General features: G+C 44.3%; 2 protein-coding genes across 3 annotated transcripts in view; both read left to right on the top strand.

The window, feature by feature from the left end:
- The window catches only part of LOC115640774 (putative zinc finger protein 66), a 687,485-nt gene that overhangs the window by 628,361 nt on the left and 36,908 nt on the right, over nt 1–22,216 (top strand). The gene's annotated exons all lie outside the window — the stretch shown is intronic.
- Nucleotides 1–22,216, top strand: part of LOC115640677 (zinc finger protein 271-like) — a 51,905-nt gene that overhangs the window by 13,515 nt on the left and 16,174 nt on the right. The window contains exon 5 of the mRNA XM_030543552.1: nt 12,089–13,014. Within this exon, the coding sequence (XP_030399412.1) occupies nt 12,089–13,014 (926 nt within the window). The remainder of the gene's footprint in view (nt 1–12,088; nt 13,015–22,216) is intronic.

The following is a 22,216-nucleotide window of genomic DNA, read 5'->3' on the forward strand; positions in this document are numbered from 1 at the left end:
GCCGTTCTTATCACACCAGCTGGAGATCTGGCCCTGTTTATGCTGGTGGAGTTGTGATCCATTGACAGCAGCTGGGGATCTGGTTGAACAATCTGTAGTAACATACAGTACGTTTTTGGGTAACTGTTTGTACGAACTGGCTTTGAGTTCCTTCAGAAACAGCAAATGACAGACAAAGTGGAATACAAACAAACTGTAGAGGGAAAATGCCTGTTAGATCAAGATTTTTTAAAAAAAAAGAAAGAAAGAAAAGAAAAGAAAAAAGAATTAAGACCTTGTCTACGCTCATATTTTAGGGGGAAATTTTCAAAGACACAAATGGCCAATTTTGAGTCATAAAACCACCATTGAAATAAATACACAAATCAATGGAATGAATCTACGTTGGCAGTGGATCACCATTGAGACAATCAGAAGAGCAGATAAGACAGATTTGCAAGGGATCCATGAGGCTCCGTGCAGGCAAGTGACACCTGCGTAAATGAACGAGGAATTCTTTTCACACCAAAGACATGAACAAGAATTCCAGAATAAGTTAGGGGAGGTGAATGTGCAAACCCCTTCACCAAATCCAGCCTTCTTCAGCAGCGTGAGCCCTCATTTCAGATAGAGAAGAGCTGCTGTATCTAGGCGGTGGGCTGCATTGTGACTTCAACACCACAGCCATGGGGGCCGGGGCTGAGAGGTGCTCCCTAAAGTGGAAGAAAAGCCCATCCACCACCCTCACCCCACTTCGCCTGTTTGTGATAACTTTCATCCCCTTCTGCAACCCCTCCTATTCCAGGGTTTTTCCCCTCCGCCTATCTCAATCCTCTCCCCCTATCTCAACCCCAGCTCCTGCACCATGTAGTGTCTATCTGTTTTATGACCCCCGGGTCAAATTCTGCCCATCACTCCCCTGCGAGCCAGCCCCTCCGTTCCTCTTTAAAGCACTGAGCAGATGCCCCTTCTGCACGTGTTACTGCGCGCATTCAGATCGCTGGACCATGCTCCATAATTGCAAAGTAGCCAATTCTGGTCGGAAACCGTTCGTGGCGTGGCGTTAACTCTAGTTTTACAAACTGTTTGCTGGGGCTACCAGGAGCAGTTGCTGACACCTAGCTATTCTTTTCAGTGGCCCCGTCATAGTTTGCTAGCCCTCGCCTTTCCCCATCCACTGATTCTTAAGCGGAGAATGTCACCCGTGGGTTTACTCATCAGTAATACGATAAGAGTTTGTTAGCCAATTTCTGTCTCTATGGATAGAAATTCCATGCTTGAATAAGAAGACTATAGCAGCAGGAATATACTGCCAACCACCAGCCCAGGATGGTGATGGTGATTGTGAAATGCTCACAGAGATTAGAGAGGCTACAAAAATAGAAGACTCACTAATAATAGAGGATTTTAACTATCCCTGTACTGACTGGGTCCGTGTCATCTCTGAACAGAGATAAAATTTCCAGACTGTTAACGACGGCTTCTTGGGAGTGGCTAGTCCTAGAACCCACAAGAGGAGAGACAATTCTTCATTTAGTCCCAAGTGACACAGAGGATCTGGTCCAAGAGGTGAATATAGCTCAACTGCTTGGCAACAGCAAGCGTAATGTAATTAAATTTAAACATCCTTGGGAGGGAAATACCAAAGAAGCCCACCACAGTAGCATTTAACTTAAAAAAAAGAGGAACTGCCCAAAAATGAGGAAGCTAGCTAAACGGAAAATAAAAGGAACAGTCACAAGAGTGAATTGCCTGCATGCTGTATGGAAACTTTTTAAAACCATGATAACAGAGGCTCAAATTGAATGTATGCCCAAATTTTAATTAAAAAAACAGTAAGAGGACCCCCCCAAAAAAAGCCATTGTGGCTAAACAACAAAAAAGAGGCAAAAAGGCATCCTTTAAAAATTGGAAGTCAAATCTGACTGAGGAAAACAGAAAGGAACATGAACTGTGGCTGGTTAGATGTAAAAGTTTATTTAGGCAGGCCAAAAAGTATTTGAAGATCCACTAGCAAAAGGCACAAAAAGCTTTTTGAGTACATCAGAAGCAGGAAGCCTGCCAAACCGTCAGTGGGGCCACAGGGTGATGGAGGTGCTAAAGGAGGACCAGGCTGAGGGGAGAAGCTAAATAAATTCTTTGCATCGGTCTTCATGACTGAGAGGATGTGAGGGAGATTCCCAAACCTGAGCCATTCAAATCTGAGGAACTGTCCCAGACTGAGGTGTGATTAGAGGAGGTTTGGGAACAAATTGATAAACTAAACAGTAATAAGTCACCAAGACGAGGTGGGGTTCACCCAAGAGTTCTGAAGGAACTCAAATGTGAAATTGCAGAACTACTAACTGTGGTGTGTAACTGTGATGGAGTAGGGGCTGTCTGCATGGGGGATGGGAGAGCCGGGGATGTCTTTGGGTGAGGGACAGGATCTTTAAGCCTGTAACCTGAGCCAGGTAGGGGGGAGGGGGTTAGCACCTTGGCCTGGGAAGCTGGACAAAGGAATCGGCCGGCTGAAGGAGGGGCAGTTCAGTTTCGGTTTTGGGCTGGATGAGAGGAATTCAGGGGATCCTATGGTGGACCCAGGCACCCTGAAATTCCAGAAGGACTCGATTGAGGGGCCCTGACTGTGCCTGCAAGCTCTGCTGTAACCTGCAATCCTGTTGTCCAATAAACCTGTTTTACTGGCTGGCTGAGAGTCACTGTGGGTCCCAGGAAGAGGGGTGCAGGACTGGACTCCGTGACAGTAACCTATCATTTAAATCAGCTTCTGTACCAGATGACTGGAGGATATCTAATATAACACCGATATTTTTTTTTAAATGGCGCCAGAGGCGATCTTGGCAGTTACAGGCCGGTAAGCCTAACTTCAGTACCGGACAAATTGGTTGAAACTATAGTAAAGAACAGAATTATCAAACACATAGATGAACATGGTTAGTTGGGAAGGAGTCAATGTGGTTTTTGTAAACAGAAATCATGACTCACCAATCTATTAGAATTCTCTGAGGGGATCAACAAGTATGTGGGCAAGGGTGACCCAGTGGATAGAGTACTTGGACTTTCAGAAAGCCTTTTCTGGGTGCCTCACCAAAGGCTCTTAAGCAAAGTAAGCTGTCAAGGGATAAGAGGGAAAGTCCTCTCATGGATCAGTAACTGGTTAAAGATAGGAAACAAAGGGTAGGAATAAATGGTCAGTTTTCAGAATGGAGAGCGGTAAATAGTGGTGTCCCCCAGGGATCTGTGCTAGGATCAGTCCTATTCAACATATTCATAAATGATCTAGAAAAAGAGGTAAACTGTGAGGTGACAGTTTGAAGATGATACAGAATTACTCAAGATCGTTAACTCCAAGGCTGGTTACAAAGAGTTACAAAGGGATCTCTTGGAACTGGCTGACTGGGCAACAAAATGGCAGATGAAATTCAGTGTTGAATAATGCAAAGTAATGCACGTTGGAAACATAATCCCGGCTATACTTACAAAATGATGGGGTCTAAATGAGCTGTTACCACTCAAGAGAGAGATCTTGGAGTCGTGGTTAGTTCTCTGGAAACATCTGCTCAATGTGCAGCGTCAGTCAAAAAAGCAAACAGAATGTTAGGAACCCTTAGAAAATGAATAGGAAACAAGACCGAAAATATTGTATTGCCTCTATATAAATCCAGAGTTTTACTACAGCGTGCGGTTCTGGTCACCCCATCTCAAAAAAGATATATTAGAATTGGAAAGGGTACAGAGAAGTGCAACAAAAACAATTAAGGCATGGAACAGCTTCCTTATGAGGGGAGATTAAAAAGGCGGTGACTGCTCAGCTTGGAAAAAGAGACAGCTAAAGGGGGGATATGATGGAAATCTATAAAATCATGGCTGCTGTGGAGAAAGTGAATAAGGAAGTGTTAGTTACCCCTTCACAAACACAAGAATCAGGATCACCCAATGAAATTAATAGGCAGCAGGTTTCAATCAAACAAAAGGAAGTGTTTCTTAATGATTCCCAACATTCTGTTCGCTTTGACTGCCACTACACGTTGAGTGGATGTTTTCAGAGAACTATCCACAATGACTCCAAGATCTCTTTCTTCCTATGCTGTTGAGGAGGATGAAAGTCCCAGGGAAGGAGAGCATCCAACTGGAGCAGAAGGAAAGATCCCATAATTGGGACTCTTCTTCCAGATGATATTTTGGTATCCTCTAGTACTGAGGATACCTCTCCGGGGGAGGGAACGCCAGCTATTAGGAAGACACAGGTATTAGTAATGGGCCATTTGATCATTAGAAACATAGATAGCTGGGTTCACGATGACCAGGAGAACTGCATGGTGATTTGCCTGCCTTGTGCAAAGGTTGCAGATCTCGAGACATCTAGATAGATTTATGTGTAGTGCTGGGGAGGAGCTGGTGGTCGTGGTACATGTAGGTACCAATGACATAGGGAAGGATAGGAAAGACATCCTGGAGGCCAAATTTACACTGCTGGGTTAGAGATGGAAGTCCAGGACCCCCATGGCAGCATTCGCTGAGATTCTCCCAGTTCCACATGTAGGGCCAGTTAGACAGAACTGCAGAGTGTCAATGCATGGATGAGACGATGGTGTAGGGAGGAGGAGTTTAGATTTATTAGGAACCGGGGAAACTTTTGGGAAAGGAGGAGCCTATATAGGAATGATGGGCTCCACCTAAACCAAAATGGAACCAGATTGTTGGCAAGTAACATTAGAAAAGTCATAGAACAGTTTTTAAACTAAGGGCTGGGAGAAAGCTCATAGGTGCGGAGGGAACACGTGGTTCGAACATTCCTTAAGGGAGGATCTATTAATAGAATATCTCTATGTCCTAGTGAGGACAAGAGGATGGAAAATGATAAAATATAGGCAAGGTCTGATCAGAAACAGTCAAATAAAAAAGAGTCCTATTCAATTACCTCATGTAATGGCAGACAGCTAGAAGGAAACAAGTTTTTAAAGCGCTTGTATACCAATGCTAAAAGTCTAAATGATAAAATGGGTGAACTAGAGTGCCTCGTATTAAATGAGGATATTGATATAATAGGATCACAGAAACTTGGTGAAATGAGGATAATCAATGGGATATAGTAATACCAGGGTACAAAATATATCAGAAGGACAGAACAGTTGGTGCTGGTGGAGGATTGGCACTATATGTGAAAGAAAGTGTAGAATCAAATGAAGTAAATATCGTAAATGAATCAAATTGGACCATAGAATCTCTATGGATAGAAATTCCATGCTCTAACAATAACAATATAGCGATAGGGATATATTACTGACTACCTGACCAGGATGGTGATTGTGACTGTGAAATGCTCAGAGAGATTAGAGAGACTATTAATATAACAATTAATATAAAAAACTCAATAATAACAATGAGGGATTTCAATTTTCCCCATATTGACTCGGCACATGTCCCCTCAGGATGGGATGCAGAGATAGAGTTTCTTGACACCTTAAATGACTGCTTCTTGGAGCAGCTGGTCCTGAAACCCACCAGAGAAGAGGCAGTTCTTGATGTGGTCCTAAGTGGAGCACAGGATCTGGTCCAAGAGGTGAATATAACTGGACTGCTTGGTAATAGTGACCATAATATAATTAAATTCAATATCCATGTGGCAGGAAAAACACCAGAGCAGCCCTACACTGTAGCATTTAATTTCAGAAAGGGGAACTACACAAAAATGAGAAGGTTAGTCAAACAGAAATTAAAGGGTACAGTGCCAAAAGTGAAATCTCTGCAAGTTGCGTGGAAACTTTTTAAAGACACCATAATAGAGGTTCAACTGAAATGTATACCCCAAATTAAAAACGTAGTAAGAGAACCGAAAAAGAGCCACCGTGGCTAAACAACAAAGTAAAAGAAGCAGGGAGAGGCAAAAATGCATCCTTTAAAAAGTGAAAGTTAATTCCTAGTGAGGAAAATAGAAAGGAGCATAAACACTGGCAAATGAAGTGTAAAAACAGAATTAGGAAGGCAAAAAAAGAATTTGAGGAACAGTTAGCCACAGACTCAAAAAGCAATAGCAAATTTTTTTTCAAGTCCATTAAAAGCAGGAGGCCTGCAAAACAACCAGTGGGGCCACTGGATTGAGGTGCTAAAGGAGCACTGAAGGACGATAAGGCCATTGCGGCGAAACTAAATGAATTCTTTGCATCGGTCTTCATGGCTGAGGATGTGAGGAAGATTCCCAAACCTGAGCCATTCTTTTTAGGTGACAGATCTGAGGAACTGTCCAGGATTGAGGTATTGTTAGAGGAGTTTTTGCAACAAATTGATAAATTAAACAGCAGTAAGTCACCAGGATCAGATGGGATTCACCCAAGAGTTCTGAAGGAACTCAAATATGAAATTGCAGAACTACTGACTGTAGTCTGGTTTCAGAGTGGTAACCGTGTTAGTCTGTGTCAGCAAAAACGGGGAGTACTTGTGGCACTGTAGATACTAACAAATTTATTTGGGCATAAGCTTTCGTGGGCTAGAACCCACTTCATCAGGTGCATGGAGTGGAAAATACAGTAGCAGGTATAAATATACAGCACATGAAAAGAAGGGAGTTGCCTTACTGAGTGGGAGGTGAGTCTAACGAGACAATCCAATTAACAGTAGGATACTAAGGGAGGAAAAATCACTTTTGTAGTGGTAATGAGAGTGGCCCGTTTCATACAGTTGACAAGAAGGTGTGAGTAACAGCAGGGGGAAATTAGTATGGGGAAATTAGGTTTTGTAATGACCCAACCACTCCCAGTCTTTATTCAGGCCTAATTTGATGGTGTCCAGTTTGCAAATTAATTCCAGTTCTGCAGTTTCATGTTGGAGTCTGTTGTTGAAGTTTTGTTGTTGAAGAATTGCCACTTTTAGGTCTGTTATTGAGGGTCCAGGGAGATTGAAGTGCTCTCCTACTGGTTTTTGAATGTTATAAATCCTGATGTCAGATTTATGTCCATTTATTCTTTTGTATAGAGACTGTCCAGTTTGGCCAATGTACACGGGAGAGGGGCATTGCTGGCACATCTGATGAAGTGGGTTCTAGCCCACGAAAGATTATGCCCAAATAAACTTGTTAGTCTCTAAGGTGCCACAAGGACTCCTCGTTGTTTTGACTGCAGTCTGTAACCCATCATTTAAATCAGCTTTTGTACCAGTTGACTGGAGGATAGCTAATGTGAGCCAATTTTTAAAAAGAGCTCCACAGGTGATCCCGGCAATTACAGCCTTGTAAGCCTGATTTCAGTACTGGGCAAACTGGTTGAAATGATAATAAAGAACAATATTGTCAGACATATAGATGAATATAATTTGTTGAGGAAGAGCCAACATGGTTTTAGTAAAGGGAAATCATGCCTCACCAATCTACTAGAATTCTTTGAGGGAGTCAACAAGTATGTGGCCAAAGGGGATACTATACTTAGCTTTTCAGAAAGCCTTTGACAAGGTCCCTCACCAAAGGCTCTTTCGCGAAGTAAGCTGCCACGGGATCAGAGTGAAGGTGCTCTCATGGATTGTTAACTCGTTAAAAGAGGAAACAAAGGGTAGGTATAAATGGTCAGTTTTCAGAATGGAGAGAGATAAATAGTGGTGTCCCCCAGGGGTCTGTTCTGGGACCAGTCCTATTCAACAGATTTATAAATGATCTGGAAAAAGGGGTAAACAGTGAGATGGCAAAATTTGCAGATGATACAAAATTACTAAAGATAGTTAAGACCCAGGCAGATTGTGAAGAGCTACAGAAGGATCTCTCAAAACTGGGTGACTGGGCAACCAAATGGCAGATGAAAGTTAATGTTGATAAATGTAAAGTAATGCACATTGGAAAGAATAATCCCAACTACACATATAAAATGATGGGGTCTAAATTAGCTGTTACCATTCAAAAAAGAGATCTTGGAGTCATTGTGGATAGTTCTCTGGAAACATCCACTCAATGAGCAGTGGCAGTCAAAAAAATTGAACAGAATGCTGGGAATAATTAAGAAAGGGACAGATAATAAGACAGATAATATCATGTTGCTTCTATATAAATCCATGGTACGCCCACATCTTGAATACTGTGTGCTGACGTGGTCGCCCCATCTCAAAAAAAGACATATTGGAATTGGAAAAGGTTCAGAAAAGGGCAACAAAAATTATTAGGGGTATTGAACGGCTTTCGTATGAGGAGAGATTAATAAGACTGGGACTTTTCAGCGTGGAAAAAAGATGGCTAAGGGGAGAGATGATTGAGGTCTATAAAATAATGAGGTCTATAATATCTGGTGTAGAGAAAGTAGATAAGGAAGTGTTTCTCATAACACAAGAACCAGGGGTACCCCAATGAAATTAATAGACAGCAGGTTTAAAAGAAACAAAAGGAAGTACTTCTTCACACAACGCACAGTCAACCTGTGGAACTCCTTGCCATATGATGATGTGAAGGCCAAGACCATAACAGGGTTCAAAAAAGAACTAGATAATTTCATGGTCCATCAATAGCTATTAGCCAGAATAGGCAGGAATGGTGTCCCTAGCCTCCGTTTGCCAGAAGCTGGGAATGGGCAACAGGGGATGGATCACTTGATGATTCCCTGTTCTGTTCATTCCCTTTGGGGGCACCTGGCATTGGCCACTGTCCGAAGACAGGCTACTGGGCTAGATGGACCTTTGGTCTGACCAGTAGGGCCATTCTTATGTTGTTAATATCGTGACTCACCAAAAATATAACTTGTGAGCCCCCCTGCAACTTCCTCATGGGTCAGGACCCCCAATTTAAGAAAGGCTGGTCTCCCCTGTGAAATCTGTATAGTAAAGGGTAAAAACACACAGAAGACCAGATTTCATGGTACAGAAGTTAATTTAAATGATAGGTTACAGACTACAGTTAGTAGGTCTGCAGTTTCACATTTGAGTTCCTTCAGAACTCTTGGGTGAATCCCATCTGGTCCTGGTGATTTATTGCTGTTTAATTTATCAGTTTGTTCCAAAACCTCCTCTAATGATGCCTTAATCTGGGACAGTTCCTCAGATCGGTCATCTAAAAAGAATGGCCCAGGTTTGGGAATCTCCCCGCACATTCTCAGCCGTGAAGACTAATGCAAATAATTCATTTAGTTTCTCCATCGTCCAGTGGCCCCACTTGTTGTTTAACAGGCATCCTACTTCTCAAATATTTTTTTTAAAAATTGCTATTACTTTCAGTCTTGGTCTAACTGTTCCTCAAATCCTTTTTTGGCCTTCCTAATTGTATTTTTACACTTCATTTGCCAGTGTTTATGCTCCTTTCCATTTTCCTCACTAGATTTAACTTCCACTTTTTAAAGGATACCTTTTTACCTCTCCCTGCTTCTTTTACTTTGTTGTTTAGCCATGGTGGCTCTTTTTTGGTTCTCTTACTATGTTTTTAATGTGGGGTGTATATTTACGTTGAGCCTCTGTTGTGGTGTCTTTAAAAAGTTTCCACGCAGCTTGCAGAGATTTCACTTTTGGCGCTGTACCCTTCAATTTCTGTTTAACTAACCTCCTCGTTTTTATGTAGTTCCCCTTTCTGAAATGAAATGCTACAGTGTTGGGCCGCTGTGGTGTTTTTCCAGCCACAGGGATATGAAATGTAACTATATTATTGTCACTATTACCAAGCGGTCCAGCTATATTTATCTCTTGGACCAGATCCTGTGCTCCACTTAGGACTACATCAAGAATTGCCTCTCCTCTGGTGGGTTCCAGGACCAGCTGCTCCAAGAAGCAGTTGTTTAAGGTGCCAAGAAACTATATCTCTGCATCCCATCCTGAGGGAACATGTACCCAGTCAATATGGGGATAATTGAAATCCCCCATTATTATATTGAGTTTTTAATTTTAATAGCCTCTCTAATCTCCCTGAGCATTTCACAGTAACTATCACCATCCTGATCAGGTGGTCAGTAATATATCCCTACCGCTATATTGTTATTGTTAGAGCATGACATTTCTATCCATGGAGATTCTATGGTACAGTTTGATTCATTTACGATTTTTACTTCATTTGATTCTACGCTTTCTTTCACATATAGTGCCACTCCCTCACCAGCACCACCTGTTCTGTCCTTCCGATATATTTTGTACCCTGGTATTACTGTATCCCATTGATTATCCTGATTTCACCAAGTTTCTGTGATGCCTATAATATCAATATCCTTATTTAATACGAGGCACTCTAATTCACCCATTTTATTCTTTAGACTTCTAACATTGGTATATAAGCGCTTTAAAAACTTGTCTCCTTTTAGCTGTCTGTCATTACACGACGTAATTGAATGGGACTCTTTTTTATTTGACTGTTTGTTTCTGATCAGACCCTGCCTATATTTTATCATTTTCCATCCTTTCATCCTCACCAGGACATAGAGATTCTCTATTAATAAATCCCCCACCAAGGGATGTCCAAATCATGTGCTTCTCTGCACCTGTCAGCTTTCCCCCATCCTTCCTGCATAGGCTCCCCCTTTCCCAAAAGTTTCCGCAGTTCCTAATAAATCGAAACCCCTCCTTTCTACACCATCGTCTCATCCACACATTGAGACTCTGCAGTTCTGCCACTGCTGGGTTCAAATCTGGGTGGCTGGAGAGTGGCGGTTGTTAGCTGGGCACCCAACTCTGAAGGCTGCACCCTGCCAACAGCAGTGCAGAAGTAAGGGTGGCTGTACCATACCATGCCACCCTTACTTCTGTGCTGCTGCCTTCAGAGCTGGCTTGTCCTAGAATGGCGGCTGCTGACTGAGGGCCCAGGTCTGAAGGCAGCAGTGCGGAAGTAAGGGTGGCAATACCACACCATGCCGTCCTTACTGCTGCTGCTGGTGGTGGCTCTGCCTTCAGAGGTGGGATCCCAGCCAGCTACTGCCGCTATCCAGCTGCCCAGCTCTTAAGACAGCGCTACCACCAGCAGCAGCGCAGAAGTAAGGGCAGCAGTGCCGCAACTCAACCGTAATCTTGTAACCCCCCCATAACTCCTTTTTGGGTCAGGACTCCTACAATAACAGCCCCGTGAAATTCCAGATTGAAATAGCTGAAAACATGAAATTTACCATTTTAAAAATCCTATGACTGTGAAATTGACCAAAATGGATTGTGAATTAGGTAGGGTCCTACCCCTGACCCATGTCACTCACAGCGCCTCCCCCATCCTGATAGACAGCTGGCAGGATCTCCCTCCCCAAATTTACTTCCCCCTGAGCATGTGCATGGCAGAATCCAATTTCTCCTTTGTGGGCACCTGCTGTTCCGTGATCCATTACCACTGAGTTATTCCACTTCCTCTTCCAAGCATGCAGGCTTCCCTTGTCATTGCTGTGTTATTCATCTCTCTCTCTGGCTTCACACCGCAGTGTCATCAGGCAGCACTGTTCAGAGAACTGACCACTTCCCTAGCTCCCCAGTGCCTCACCGCTGCTGGAAGGAATCATAGAAATGTAGGGCTGGAGAGGACCTCGAGAAGTCATCAAGTCCAGCCCCCTGGGCTGAGGCAGGACCAAGTAAATTTAGACCATCCCTGACAGGTGGGATAAGCCTTCATTTCTATTACACGCACACGTGGCTCCACCTGCAGACACTATATTGTGAAGCTAGAGAGAGGAAATATGGGGTGGATTTGTGGGGAGGGGACAGAGGACACTCCGTTTGAAAGATGAGGAGGAATAACCTGGCTGTAATGGATCAGAGCGCTCCACGTGCCCCCTTCGCATTTCAGAGAAGGAAAATTTACACAGAAGTCAGGGTTTTTTTACCTTTCTCAGGTCTAGTCTACACTGGAGGGGGGGATTGATCTAAGTTTCACAACTTCAGCTACATGAATAACGTAGCTGAAGTCAACATACTTAGATCTACTCACCACCGTGTCTTCGCTGTGGTGAGTCGACAGCAGACGCTCCCCTGTTGACTCCATCTGCACCTCTCACTCCAGTGGAGTACCGGAGTCCACGGGAGAGTGCTCGGCGGTCGATTTATCGTCGATCCTGCGGGTAATGTAGACAAGCCCTTGTTCTCCCCAGCCATTATTGTGCTGTGTCTCTCTTCTTTGCTATGCCCCTTTCTTTCCTCTCACCCTGGCAGAGGGAATGACTCCTGTCCGGGTTCTCTCTCTTTACTCCAGCGGGCGACAGGATGGTGAGAGAGGATGAGGAAGAGAATCCACGGCAGGCAGGCTGTGAGGAGCCAAAACCCCATGGGGCATCATCCAGATGCTCCAAAGAAGACATTGCATTAAGCCTCCAGCAGGAAAAAGCCTCTGAGAGTCAGCACAGGGCAGAAAGGCAGCAGGGAAAGCAGCCAGGGAAGAAAGGGTGTCAAGCCATTAGTTCTAGTAGAGGTGGAAAGGACATCCGGGAAACCTCAATGCAGCAGAGAACCCATACAAGAGGGAAAAAAACCCCATCCACCGAATGTGAGAAAAGATTCCACATGAGCAAACAGCTTGGTAGATCTCAGACCCTGCACCCGGGAGAGAAGCCATATAAATGCCAGGAGTGCGGGAAGAGTTTCAATCAGAGCTCCAACCTTATTCTGCACCAACGAACGCACACGGGGGAGAGGCCCTACAAATGCCTCGACTGCGGGAAAAGTTTCAATCGGAGCTCGAGCCTCGTCGTGCATCAGAGAATCCACACGGGAGACAAACCCCACAAATGCACCAAGTGCGGGAAGAGTTTCATTCAGAGCTCCAATCTGACGACACACCAAAAAATCCACACAGGAGAAAAAAACTGTCAGTGCCCAGAGTGTGGGAAAATGTTCAGCGACAACTCAGCCCTGATTAAGCACCGAAGAATCCATTCGGGACAGAAACCCTATAAATGCCCGGAATGCGGGAAAGGGTTTAGTGACAGCTCAACCTGTATCCGACACCAGAGAACCCACACGGGAGAGAGACCCTACAAGTGCCTGGACTGTGGGAAAAGCTTCAATCTGAGTTCCAACCTAGTTACGCACCGGAGAATCCACACGGGGGAAAGACCCTATAAATGCCTCGACTGTGGGAGAAGCTTTAGTCAGAACTCGCATCTGATTAAACATCAGAAAGTCCACACGAGGTTGAAATCTTAAATGTGGGAGCGGTTGCAGTCAGGGCTTTGGTTGGGTTTGGAATCAGCAAATCCATACAGGGAAGAAACTTCCTCGATGTCCTGAGAAGGGAAAATGTCATAGGGGTGGGGGAATGCAATCGATGGGGGTTTTTTGTTGGGGGGGGGAAGAAATTAGACATATGAGTGCTTGCTGGGAGGGGAGGAGAATTTTTGAGTGGGGAGGGATGGGGAAGACAGGCATAAAGTGGCTTGACTTGGTGCGAAGTGTGACAATCCCGCAGCGATCTGGCCTTCCATCCGCCGTTCGTTTTCTCGAAAAGCGGCGTGGCCATGATGGCTGTCTCACCACCATGGAGAAAATAGCTCCAGCAGGGTGTGTGCCCTGACCCTCCCTGGTGCCACCCCTGGGGCTACCCCGGACATTGGTGACTTCGCAGGATTGAGCCAGATCTGAGAACTGCACTACACGACGTCTGGGACGACACCATTGACTGAGGTCACAGGCTGATGCAGTGGTACCCAGTGGACTGGGTGTGTTTGATGAAGATGTTTGATGGCTCAGGGCTGCAGTATAGGAAGGGGGGGGGGTTATGGGAGAGGAGAAATGAGCATGAGTGATAGGGATGGGGAGAAGGGCCATGGAGAGGTGTGGGGGGGCAGGGGGAGGGGTTTATGGAGGGAAAATAACAGAAGGATGAGGGAACTAGCCAGGCATGTCTGTCAGCATCAAATTCTCTCTTCCCATGTGTGTCATGATCTATAGGGGCTGCCTTTCTTGGAGGGAAAGGGGGTCTGAGCTGCTCTCCCTACCTTTTGAATGGGGGCAGGGGTGTGGGGTCCCTGTCCCCCTGGGGGGGGGGTGTATCTGATTTCCCCCTCCCTCTTCCCCCTCATGTGACCCTTGTGCCTCTGGGGATGTCTCTGCCCCCATCCCTGCCCCACTTATATAAGATGGGATATGGGGACAGGGCTATCTCTTGGGGGTGTCTGAGCCCCTCTCCCTGCCCCCACTCATGAGATTAGGGACCTTGTCCATGGGAGGGGGGGGTCAGAGCTCCTTCCCCCCCCCATGTGAGCCAAGATGGGGGGTCTCCTCTTCGACTGAAGGGCTCTGCCCCTCACCATGTGAGCTGGGTCGAGGGGGACTGGGCCCTTGTGATGGGAAGATAAGAGGTGTGCTTGGCGCATGCCCCGAGAACACGCTGTGGACACGGGGCAGTGAGGAGAGCTCATTGGAACTCAGGTTCAGGGAACTAGCTCCTTGTCCCGCCTCTTCTGTCCAAGTTACTGTCAGAGGCATGTCATAAAGCTGCCAAGATTTTGGGACCTAGCCCATGTCTGTGATTTCTCTCCCCCACCCTGTTTGCAGCGATGCACTCCAGATATTTCAGAGCACAACTATTCTCCCTGTTCCACGGTCGCAAAATGCACAGGGTGCGGGTGGAGCACTTAGGCCACGCGGTTGTTATGTGATTCCTAGTGGAGAAACCACTGTTCTGGGACTATTCCTGGGTCTGCCCCTGGCCCACTGGGTGACCGTGGGCAAGGCCCATCAGCTCACCATGCCTCAGCTTCCCATCTGTAAAATGGGGGCCATGGGGGGGACGGGTTACTGATGTAAAGCTCTGTTTAAAAGCTGGGTCTTTTTGTGCTTCTGTAGCTCCAGCAGCATATCAGCTGTTAATATTGGTGCAAGCATCAACAGACTAAATGACCCCTCCTCCAACATTTTTCTGTTAAAAAGCTAGGAAATGCACTGCCAAAAAACTTCATTAACACAGGCTAAGGCTGCCTTTGGGTGACCAGATGTCCTGATTTTATAGGGACAGTCCTGATTTTTGGGTCTTTTTCTTATATAGGCTCCTATTACCCTCCACCCCAGTCCCGATTTTTCCCATTTGCTGTCTGGTCACCCTAGGCTGCCTGGTGATAACTCGTGCCCTTGCCGAAGGCAGAGTTCAGGGGAAAAAATCCTTCTGAAAACCAGGCAATACAGAGTTAAGGTACATGCCTGTGCAACCTTAGCTCCGCCCCCTTGGAGCTGGCAGCATTTAGGGGGAAGTATCTGCACCTACTTACTGTATTAGCGGTAGCTATACTGAAAGGTGGGAGATCCCTATTCAAATCCCTTTCCCTACCCAGGCAGCATGGGGGATTGGGCTGGGGTGTCCCACGTCCTGGGTAACTGCTCTAGGCTAAAAGTTATAAGAGAGTCGTGCCCCTCCCAACAGCTGTTTTGGGTGCAGTTAGGAGAGATCTGATCATGAGTACCGCTGTTGTGACAATTGGCCTTTAACTCTTGCCCACCGTGGAAAGTAGGTCAAGTTATTTTCAATAGAATATGTTCTAAACAGATCATAGAATATCAGGGTTGGAAGGGACCTCAGGAGGTCATCTAGTCCAACCCCCTGCTCACAGCAGGGCCAATCCCCAGACAGATTGTTGCCCCAGATCCCTAAGTGGCCCCCTCAAGGATTGAACTCACAACCCTGGGTTTAGTAGGCCAATGCTCAAACCACTGAACAGATGCAAGAGAAGCAGCCAGAGAGACTGAGTCCAAACAACACAGGGCAAGTTGATGCGATACAAGGCTGGTGTTGAAATTATGCTGGGTGAAAACAGGAGAGGTGGAGACAGACATTAATAAGCCAAAATTGGTGAGACAGATATTAGGCCTAATTGGTGGACAAAATAAGGAGGGAGATGAACTCTGCCTCCCACTTTTTTTCCCTTCTGGGGTATCTTAAAAAGAGACTGGAAATAAGATCACCTCTCCTCTCCTGTCCCAGCTTGCTTCGCCTCATCTCATCTTCCCCCCAGCTCATCCCCCCCGACCTGCCAGCACTTCATCTCATCTCAACTCATCTAAAGGACTTGCTCATCTTTAGAGGACTGTGTGTTCACCTGTGAGTGCTGAAAGTCATCTCATTACCGTGACGTCCTGATCTCAGCCCACCAGTGGGGAGATAGAATTACCAGCACCAGGAAAGTGCATGAGATCCTGTATTGTATTCCCTTCCTTTGTTGTGTTGTTTTCTGCCCCATTGTTTCTTTCCTCTCATCCTACCTCGCTCTCTTGGCTTCTTGTCAAATCCTGAAGTCAAGTATATTGCAGTCATCCAAACCTGCCTTGTGGAAGGAGAAAGGATGCCATCAGATGACAGCCCTGACCAATTCATAACTAACCGGATCACGCAGCTGGTATTGTGGTTCACTTGCCAGACAAAGCATCCACTTGTAACTAACCAGTAGTCCAAAAACATCCACAAAAGCCATATTTCACCCATCTTCTCTGTCCCAGCTCTCCTCCACCCTGTCTGTCTCTGTTCAGAACAGGATACGTGAATGCCATTCTAATCAGGACTGAGACTAAAGTTAACCATCTCCCTTTCAGCAAAGAAAGGTTGCCCTGAAAACAGGAGACTCTGAAGCAGAGAGGTTTCGATAAGCTCTACACTTGTTTTGTATAATCACTCAACTGCAGTTTCCAGATCAAGGCCATACATAAAAAGAACGGCCATACTGGGTCAGACCAAAGGTTGATCTAGCCCAGTGGCTAATGCCAGGTGCCCTGGAGGGAATGAACAGAACAGGTGATCAAGTGATCCATCCCCTGTCGCCCATTCCGAGCTTCTGGCCAACAGGTGAAGGACACCATCCCTGCTCATCCTGGCTAATAGCCATTGATTTTGATTTTGGCCTGTTTTGATTTCTTGTTCTTTTCTTGTGTTTAATCAATAAACTTTCCATTTGAATGGAGACGCTTTGGGGTGTTGGCCAACTCACTGAGTGAAACGAAGGGCTCTGTTTAAAACTATCCGCAAACCCACCTATTGCTGTTTAATGCTGGACACAGAGAGTTGATAAACACCTTGAGCTCTTTGGGGCTTTAGAGATCAGAATCTATGCAACTGGGCCAGGAGGGCCCTACCTAACTTTGGCTGGTTGGGAGATAATATTGAGGCTTAGGTATGAGACGGGCACCTGGTGCTTGCCTGAGGCAGCAGAGTGCATACCCAGTGCACTTTTACAGCAAAAATTTCGGTACCCAGTGAGTTTAGGTGCGTGTTAATTGGCAGCCAGGCAGAGGGTTGGTGGATCACAGTGGTGCCGAAAATTGCGATTTGGGTGCCTAAATCTGGAGTGCTCCAGATATCCAGGAACCCTCTGTGATCTGGGTATGGTCTGCAGGTATCTCTTATGGCCTCCAGGCATCCCTCACAACCCCTCCACGCTTATCAAGGACACAGAGTGACAAGGAGAAGGTTAGAGCTGGTGATTGAGAAGCATGGATGTGAGGGGCTTAGGCAGTGCTTAATTTGTAATGAAAAAGGTGTCGGGGCTCAAGGACATGCTTTTACTTTAATAATTGACACAACAAGCCCAGAGGTGCCGGGGCTCTGAACCACCTGACCCAGAGGTGCCAGGGCTCTGAACCGCCAGGCCCAGAGGTGCCGGGGCTCTGAACTGCCAGGCTTAGCGGTGCCAGGGCTCAGACCTGGTGAGCCCTGGCACAAATTACGCCCTGGATTTGGGTAGTGGGGTTGATAGATTCCAAGGCCAGGAGAGACCATTGTAATCATCTTATCTGACCACCTGTATTGCACCAGCCAGAGAACTTGCCCCAAAGAATTCCTGGAGCAGAATCTTTTAGCAAAAACCTCCAATCTTGATTTCAAAATTCTCAGTGATGGAGAATCCGCCATGGCCTTTGGTAAATTGCACCAGTGGCTAGTTACTCATGTAGGCCTTTCTTGAACACGAGTCATTAGGGAGGCTTTAATTTTTGGAAGACAGGATTAGGGAGGTAACTAGATCAGTAGACTGAAAACTGAATGTTGGGGCTAAGATAAGTACACCTCTACCTCAATATAACACTGTCCTTGGGAGCCAAAAAATCTTACCGCGTTATAGGTAAAACCGTGGTATATTGAACTTGCTTTGATCCACTGGAGTGTGCAGCTCCCCCCCGCCCCCAGAGCACTGCTTTACTGCGTTATATCCAAATTTGTGTTATATCGGGTGGCGTTATATCGAGGTAGCGATGTAAATGGGTCACTAACAGCAAGTCTACGCTACACTACAGAATTATTTTGTCATAACTACGTGGTTCTGGGGTTGAATAATTCACACGCTGGAGTTTTATACCAGCCTAATCACCAGTGTAGACAGTGCTGTATTGGTGGGAGAGCTTCTGCCAGCATCGCTACCGCCTCTCACGGAGGTGGATTAACTAAGTTGACGAGAGAGCTCTCTCCCCTCAGCACAGAGCGTCTTCATTAAAGCACTCCAGGAGTGAGGCACAGCAGTTTAAGAGTAAACCTGCTCTAAGCTAAAAGACAGAACGTCTGAGCTAGTTAAGAGGGAGAACACCCAGGGAAACATTTACTAAGAACAAGATGACAACGGACAAGAAAAGCCAGGAGTGTAAAGAGGAAAGCAGACTGTGGACAGAACATGCTGCACAGGGATTGGTCTTTGCAAAGTAACCATGCCAATTATACAGCATGTAATGCAACATGTAGGGAATGTAACATAATGTGTTAATGTATGTAAAGAAAGGGAAGGGAAGGGAAGGGTTGTGTATCTTCAGATGCGTGGTATGCCCAGTACCCACGTTTGAGTTTGATTAACTTGGTAGCTTTATGCCAAATAACGAAACCCAAGTGATTAGAGTGGAGTTGAACTGAGTTCTTGGGGAATCAAGTGAAAGAGGCTTCAAAGGCTTCTTCACTGTAGTGATGCAGTGGCTCGGATCGGATCCATTCACCTGGAGCAGGTAAGGTATCATTTATTACCTGTCTGGCTGTACTGTCAAGGATCACAACCCAGCACTTTAGCAATGGCATTGGTAGGGCTTAAATTTGAAGAGATTTCCGGGTCATTGGGGAACTAAGTTAAATCCAAAGGTGGACCCTATAGACTCCCAGATAGGTATTAGGGAGAAATTGGGTCTGGGGGTGGAAAAGGAACGTCACTGAATAGTGCTAAATAACAAACGCAACCAAAAAAAAAAGGCAAAAAAAATTGTTATTGCAGAGAGTTATCCTAAAAATAAAAGCCCAGTGTAGAGAAGTAGAAGAATTAACCCTTATGTAAAAAATATTGAGGAAGAAAAGAATGGGCTGAAAGAATAAAGAAGGGACCTGTAAAGCGTGTGCCATGCAGCCTGGCCAAGCAGTTTTAAAATAAAGTAAAAGTTGTAACAATATTTGAAAGGTACTTTCCAGATGTATATGTAAAAGAATGCTGGGCAAAGCACAGCAGAAGTCTGTTGAGTGCCAATAAAATGTTAAAAGCTGGGACCCATCTGCAGCCATAAAAAATAGGATCATCTTCTTGTTTTTCTCATAAAGAAAAAAAAAAGAAAAAAGGCCAAATCAAGGCTGCAGTTTCACAAGGATTAGTTCTAGTGGCTAAAACATCACAAACACAAGGTGCCACCTTACCAAATAAACGTAAAAAGCATAACAAGCAAATCAAAGCTGTAGGGAGACAAAACAAATTAAATTAAAAACATTCTCAAATAACAATAATAACCCCCCACACACACAACACAAGTTTGCTAACTGTTGCCTTAGATCCAAGGTAGAAAGCAGCTGTCCTTCAGCAACTGTATTTAGTAAGTACAGCTTTGCAGGCAAAGTGTATGAAGCTAAACAAATAAGTGCAAAAAAAAAAAAAAAAGCTTAAAGTTGCCAAAAGAAAATTGGCTACAAAATGTGTCACTTTAAAAACATAAGTAATAAAATAAAAACAGTCACATTTTTGCACAAATTAACACCGCAGAGTTAAAAAAGTTAAACGGTTAAAAATTGTAAAAATGTTCGAAAGTCTTTTTAAAAGTAATACACCAAAGTGTTAAATGTGCTTGATTCAATAATAAAACCCAGTTATGGCAGGGGAACTCGGGGCAGTCATGCTGAATAAAATCAAACCACCCATGCAAAGTAACGACCGCCCCTGTGCATTTTTCCCTATGAAGCCTTTAGAGCCGCTTCTGTTGCACTTGGTTCCCCAAGAACTTCGTTCCGCTCCCATCTGGTCGCTTTGGTTCCTGTATCTGGCACACAGCAAAGCTCTACTGAGTTGATCAGACTCAAGCATAGAGGGCAAGTGAAGGACGTACCCCTCACCCATCCTTAAACAGCAAACCTCATCCCTTGTAGACATTTACCCATTACCTGGCATTCGCTACACATTGCATCACCCGTTTTGGGATTGACTGGTCACTTTGTAGGAACCAATCCCTCTATAGCATGCTCAACCCATGCACTGTGGGATGACTTACTCTTTACCTCATCTTATGATCCAGGCATCTCTTACCCATTGTTCTTGTGTCCATTGTAGATGGTTCCCTAGGGGTTCCCGCTTACGTTGGCTCATACAAACATTCTGCTTCCAGCCCGTTGATTTATTTACCTCCCTAATCCTGTCACCTGAGAAATTAGGCCTGACCCATGTTCAATTACTCATGATGTTAAGTCAGGCCTATGTTCCACTGGTTTTGGTTTTCTTTTTTATATTAGTATTTACATAAGAGCGGCCACACTGGGTCAGACCAAAGGTCCATATAGCCCAGTATCCTGTCTTCGAACAGTGGCCAATGCCAAGTGCCACAGAGGGGAATGAACAGAACAGGGAATCATCACGTGATCCATCCCGTCGCTCACTCCCAGCTTCTGGCGAACAGAGGCTAGGGACACCATCCCTGCCCATCCTGGCTGATAGCCATTGATGAACCTACCCTCCGTGAACATATCTAGTTCTTTGTTTTAGTTGCATTATATTTTAGGATTTTTGCATTTGTTTTTTGCAGTGGACTACTTAGCAACACAATTTTAAGACTGAATTATTTGAACCACCATTAATACTAGACTTAAAGTACTAACTCGGAGGTGGAAGTTTACTTCTTTGGTACAGCCCACCAAGGTGTAATTCCACATTAGAAACTTGCTTTGCCTTTAAAGCATTTTTTGTCATTTTAATTTTGCTTTTATTTTAATTTCATTATAAAAAAAACCTTGGTACAATATATATATACACACACACACACACACACATTTTCTTTCATTACCACAAGAAATTTAGATGTGAAACAGAACATAGGTCAATTCAATTAACATTTCCTGAGTCCATGCCAGAAGGGATCCTTTTTAGCCCCCAGACAATGTTTATCACCAGCATAGGCAATTTTTCTGTTACTAACATTTCAGCGTTTTAACCCTGCTGTGCAACTTGGAGCCTCTTTTCCCAAAGCAAATCCTTGTGCCGGCAACTTTGTAAGATGCTACACCTGCCTGTGTAAGTTTCCCAGATGCAAATAGCAGAACAAGTCTGGGAGTTTTTAGACTTTGTGTTATTTTCTAACAGTATTTGATTAGGGAAATTAAACATTTTTTATACCACGTCAGTTGCAGTGGTTTTACATTTATCTTCCTGCTATCAGACCCTTGTTGAATTTTTTTTTTATTATTATTTTGCACCAACTATTGTCATTTTTATTGTATTAAATTTTTAACATTTTTGGTGACCAAAGAGGCCAAGGGTTTTTTTGCTTCATTTTACTTAAAGCTGCTTTTACTTTATATAGCATGTCTTTTGCACATGTTATTAGAACACATTGACTTAATTTTATAACTTTTTAAAAGCAATGACATTATGTATATTATAACAAAGCTTTATTAAGGAGGTTTTTTTCCTATTTAATGGCTCCAGTACTTTGCTTACAGTATTTTCTGTTGAAATGCTTGGTTATTGATGTCAGTTTGTTTTAGAGTATCATACTAATTTTGAACAGTTTGGAGGGGAAGGGTGCTTGTCTGCCATCCCCTCCCTGCCTTGGCAGTTTTATGTTTTGGCAGTCTAATTTAAAATCTTAAAGTATACATTTTTGTTTAGAAAGTTCTTTTATCTGTTTTTTAATGATACTTCACCCCATTTTAGTGGGCATAATATTTTATGCAGATTGGTAAAATTTAGTAACACAGACACATAAATAAACTGAATATTTTTGTGTAATATTTTTTAATAGGCTTTAACCCTAAACTATTTGGACTTGTTTTTAGTGTCAGGCATTTCAGTTTGCTTTTATTTTTTTTTATATAGCTTTCAAACCTTTACTACATAGTTTTTGTTTTTACTTCCTTAGTAACATTTATTTTACAGTACAGTTAAGCAGAACTTTTGGATAGGAT

The sequence above is a fragment of the Gopherus evgoodei genome, unplaced genomic scaffold, assembly GCF_007399415.2.
Source record: "Gopherus evgoodei ecotype Sinaloan lineage unplaced genomic scaffold, rGopEvg1_v1.p scaffold_32_arrow_ctg1, whole genome shotgun sequence".
NCBI lineage: Eukaryota > Metazoa > Chordata > Testudines > Testudinidae > Gopherus > Gopherus evgoodei.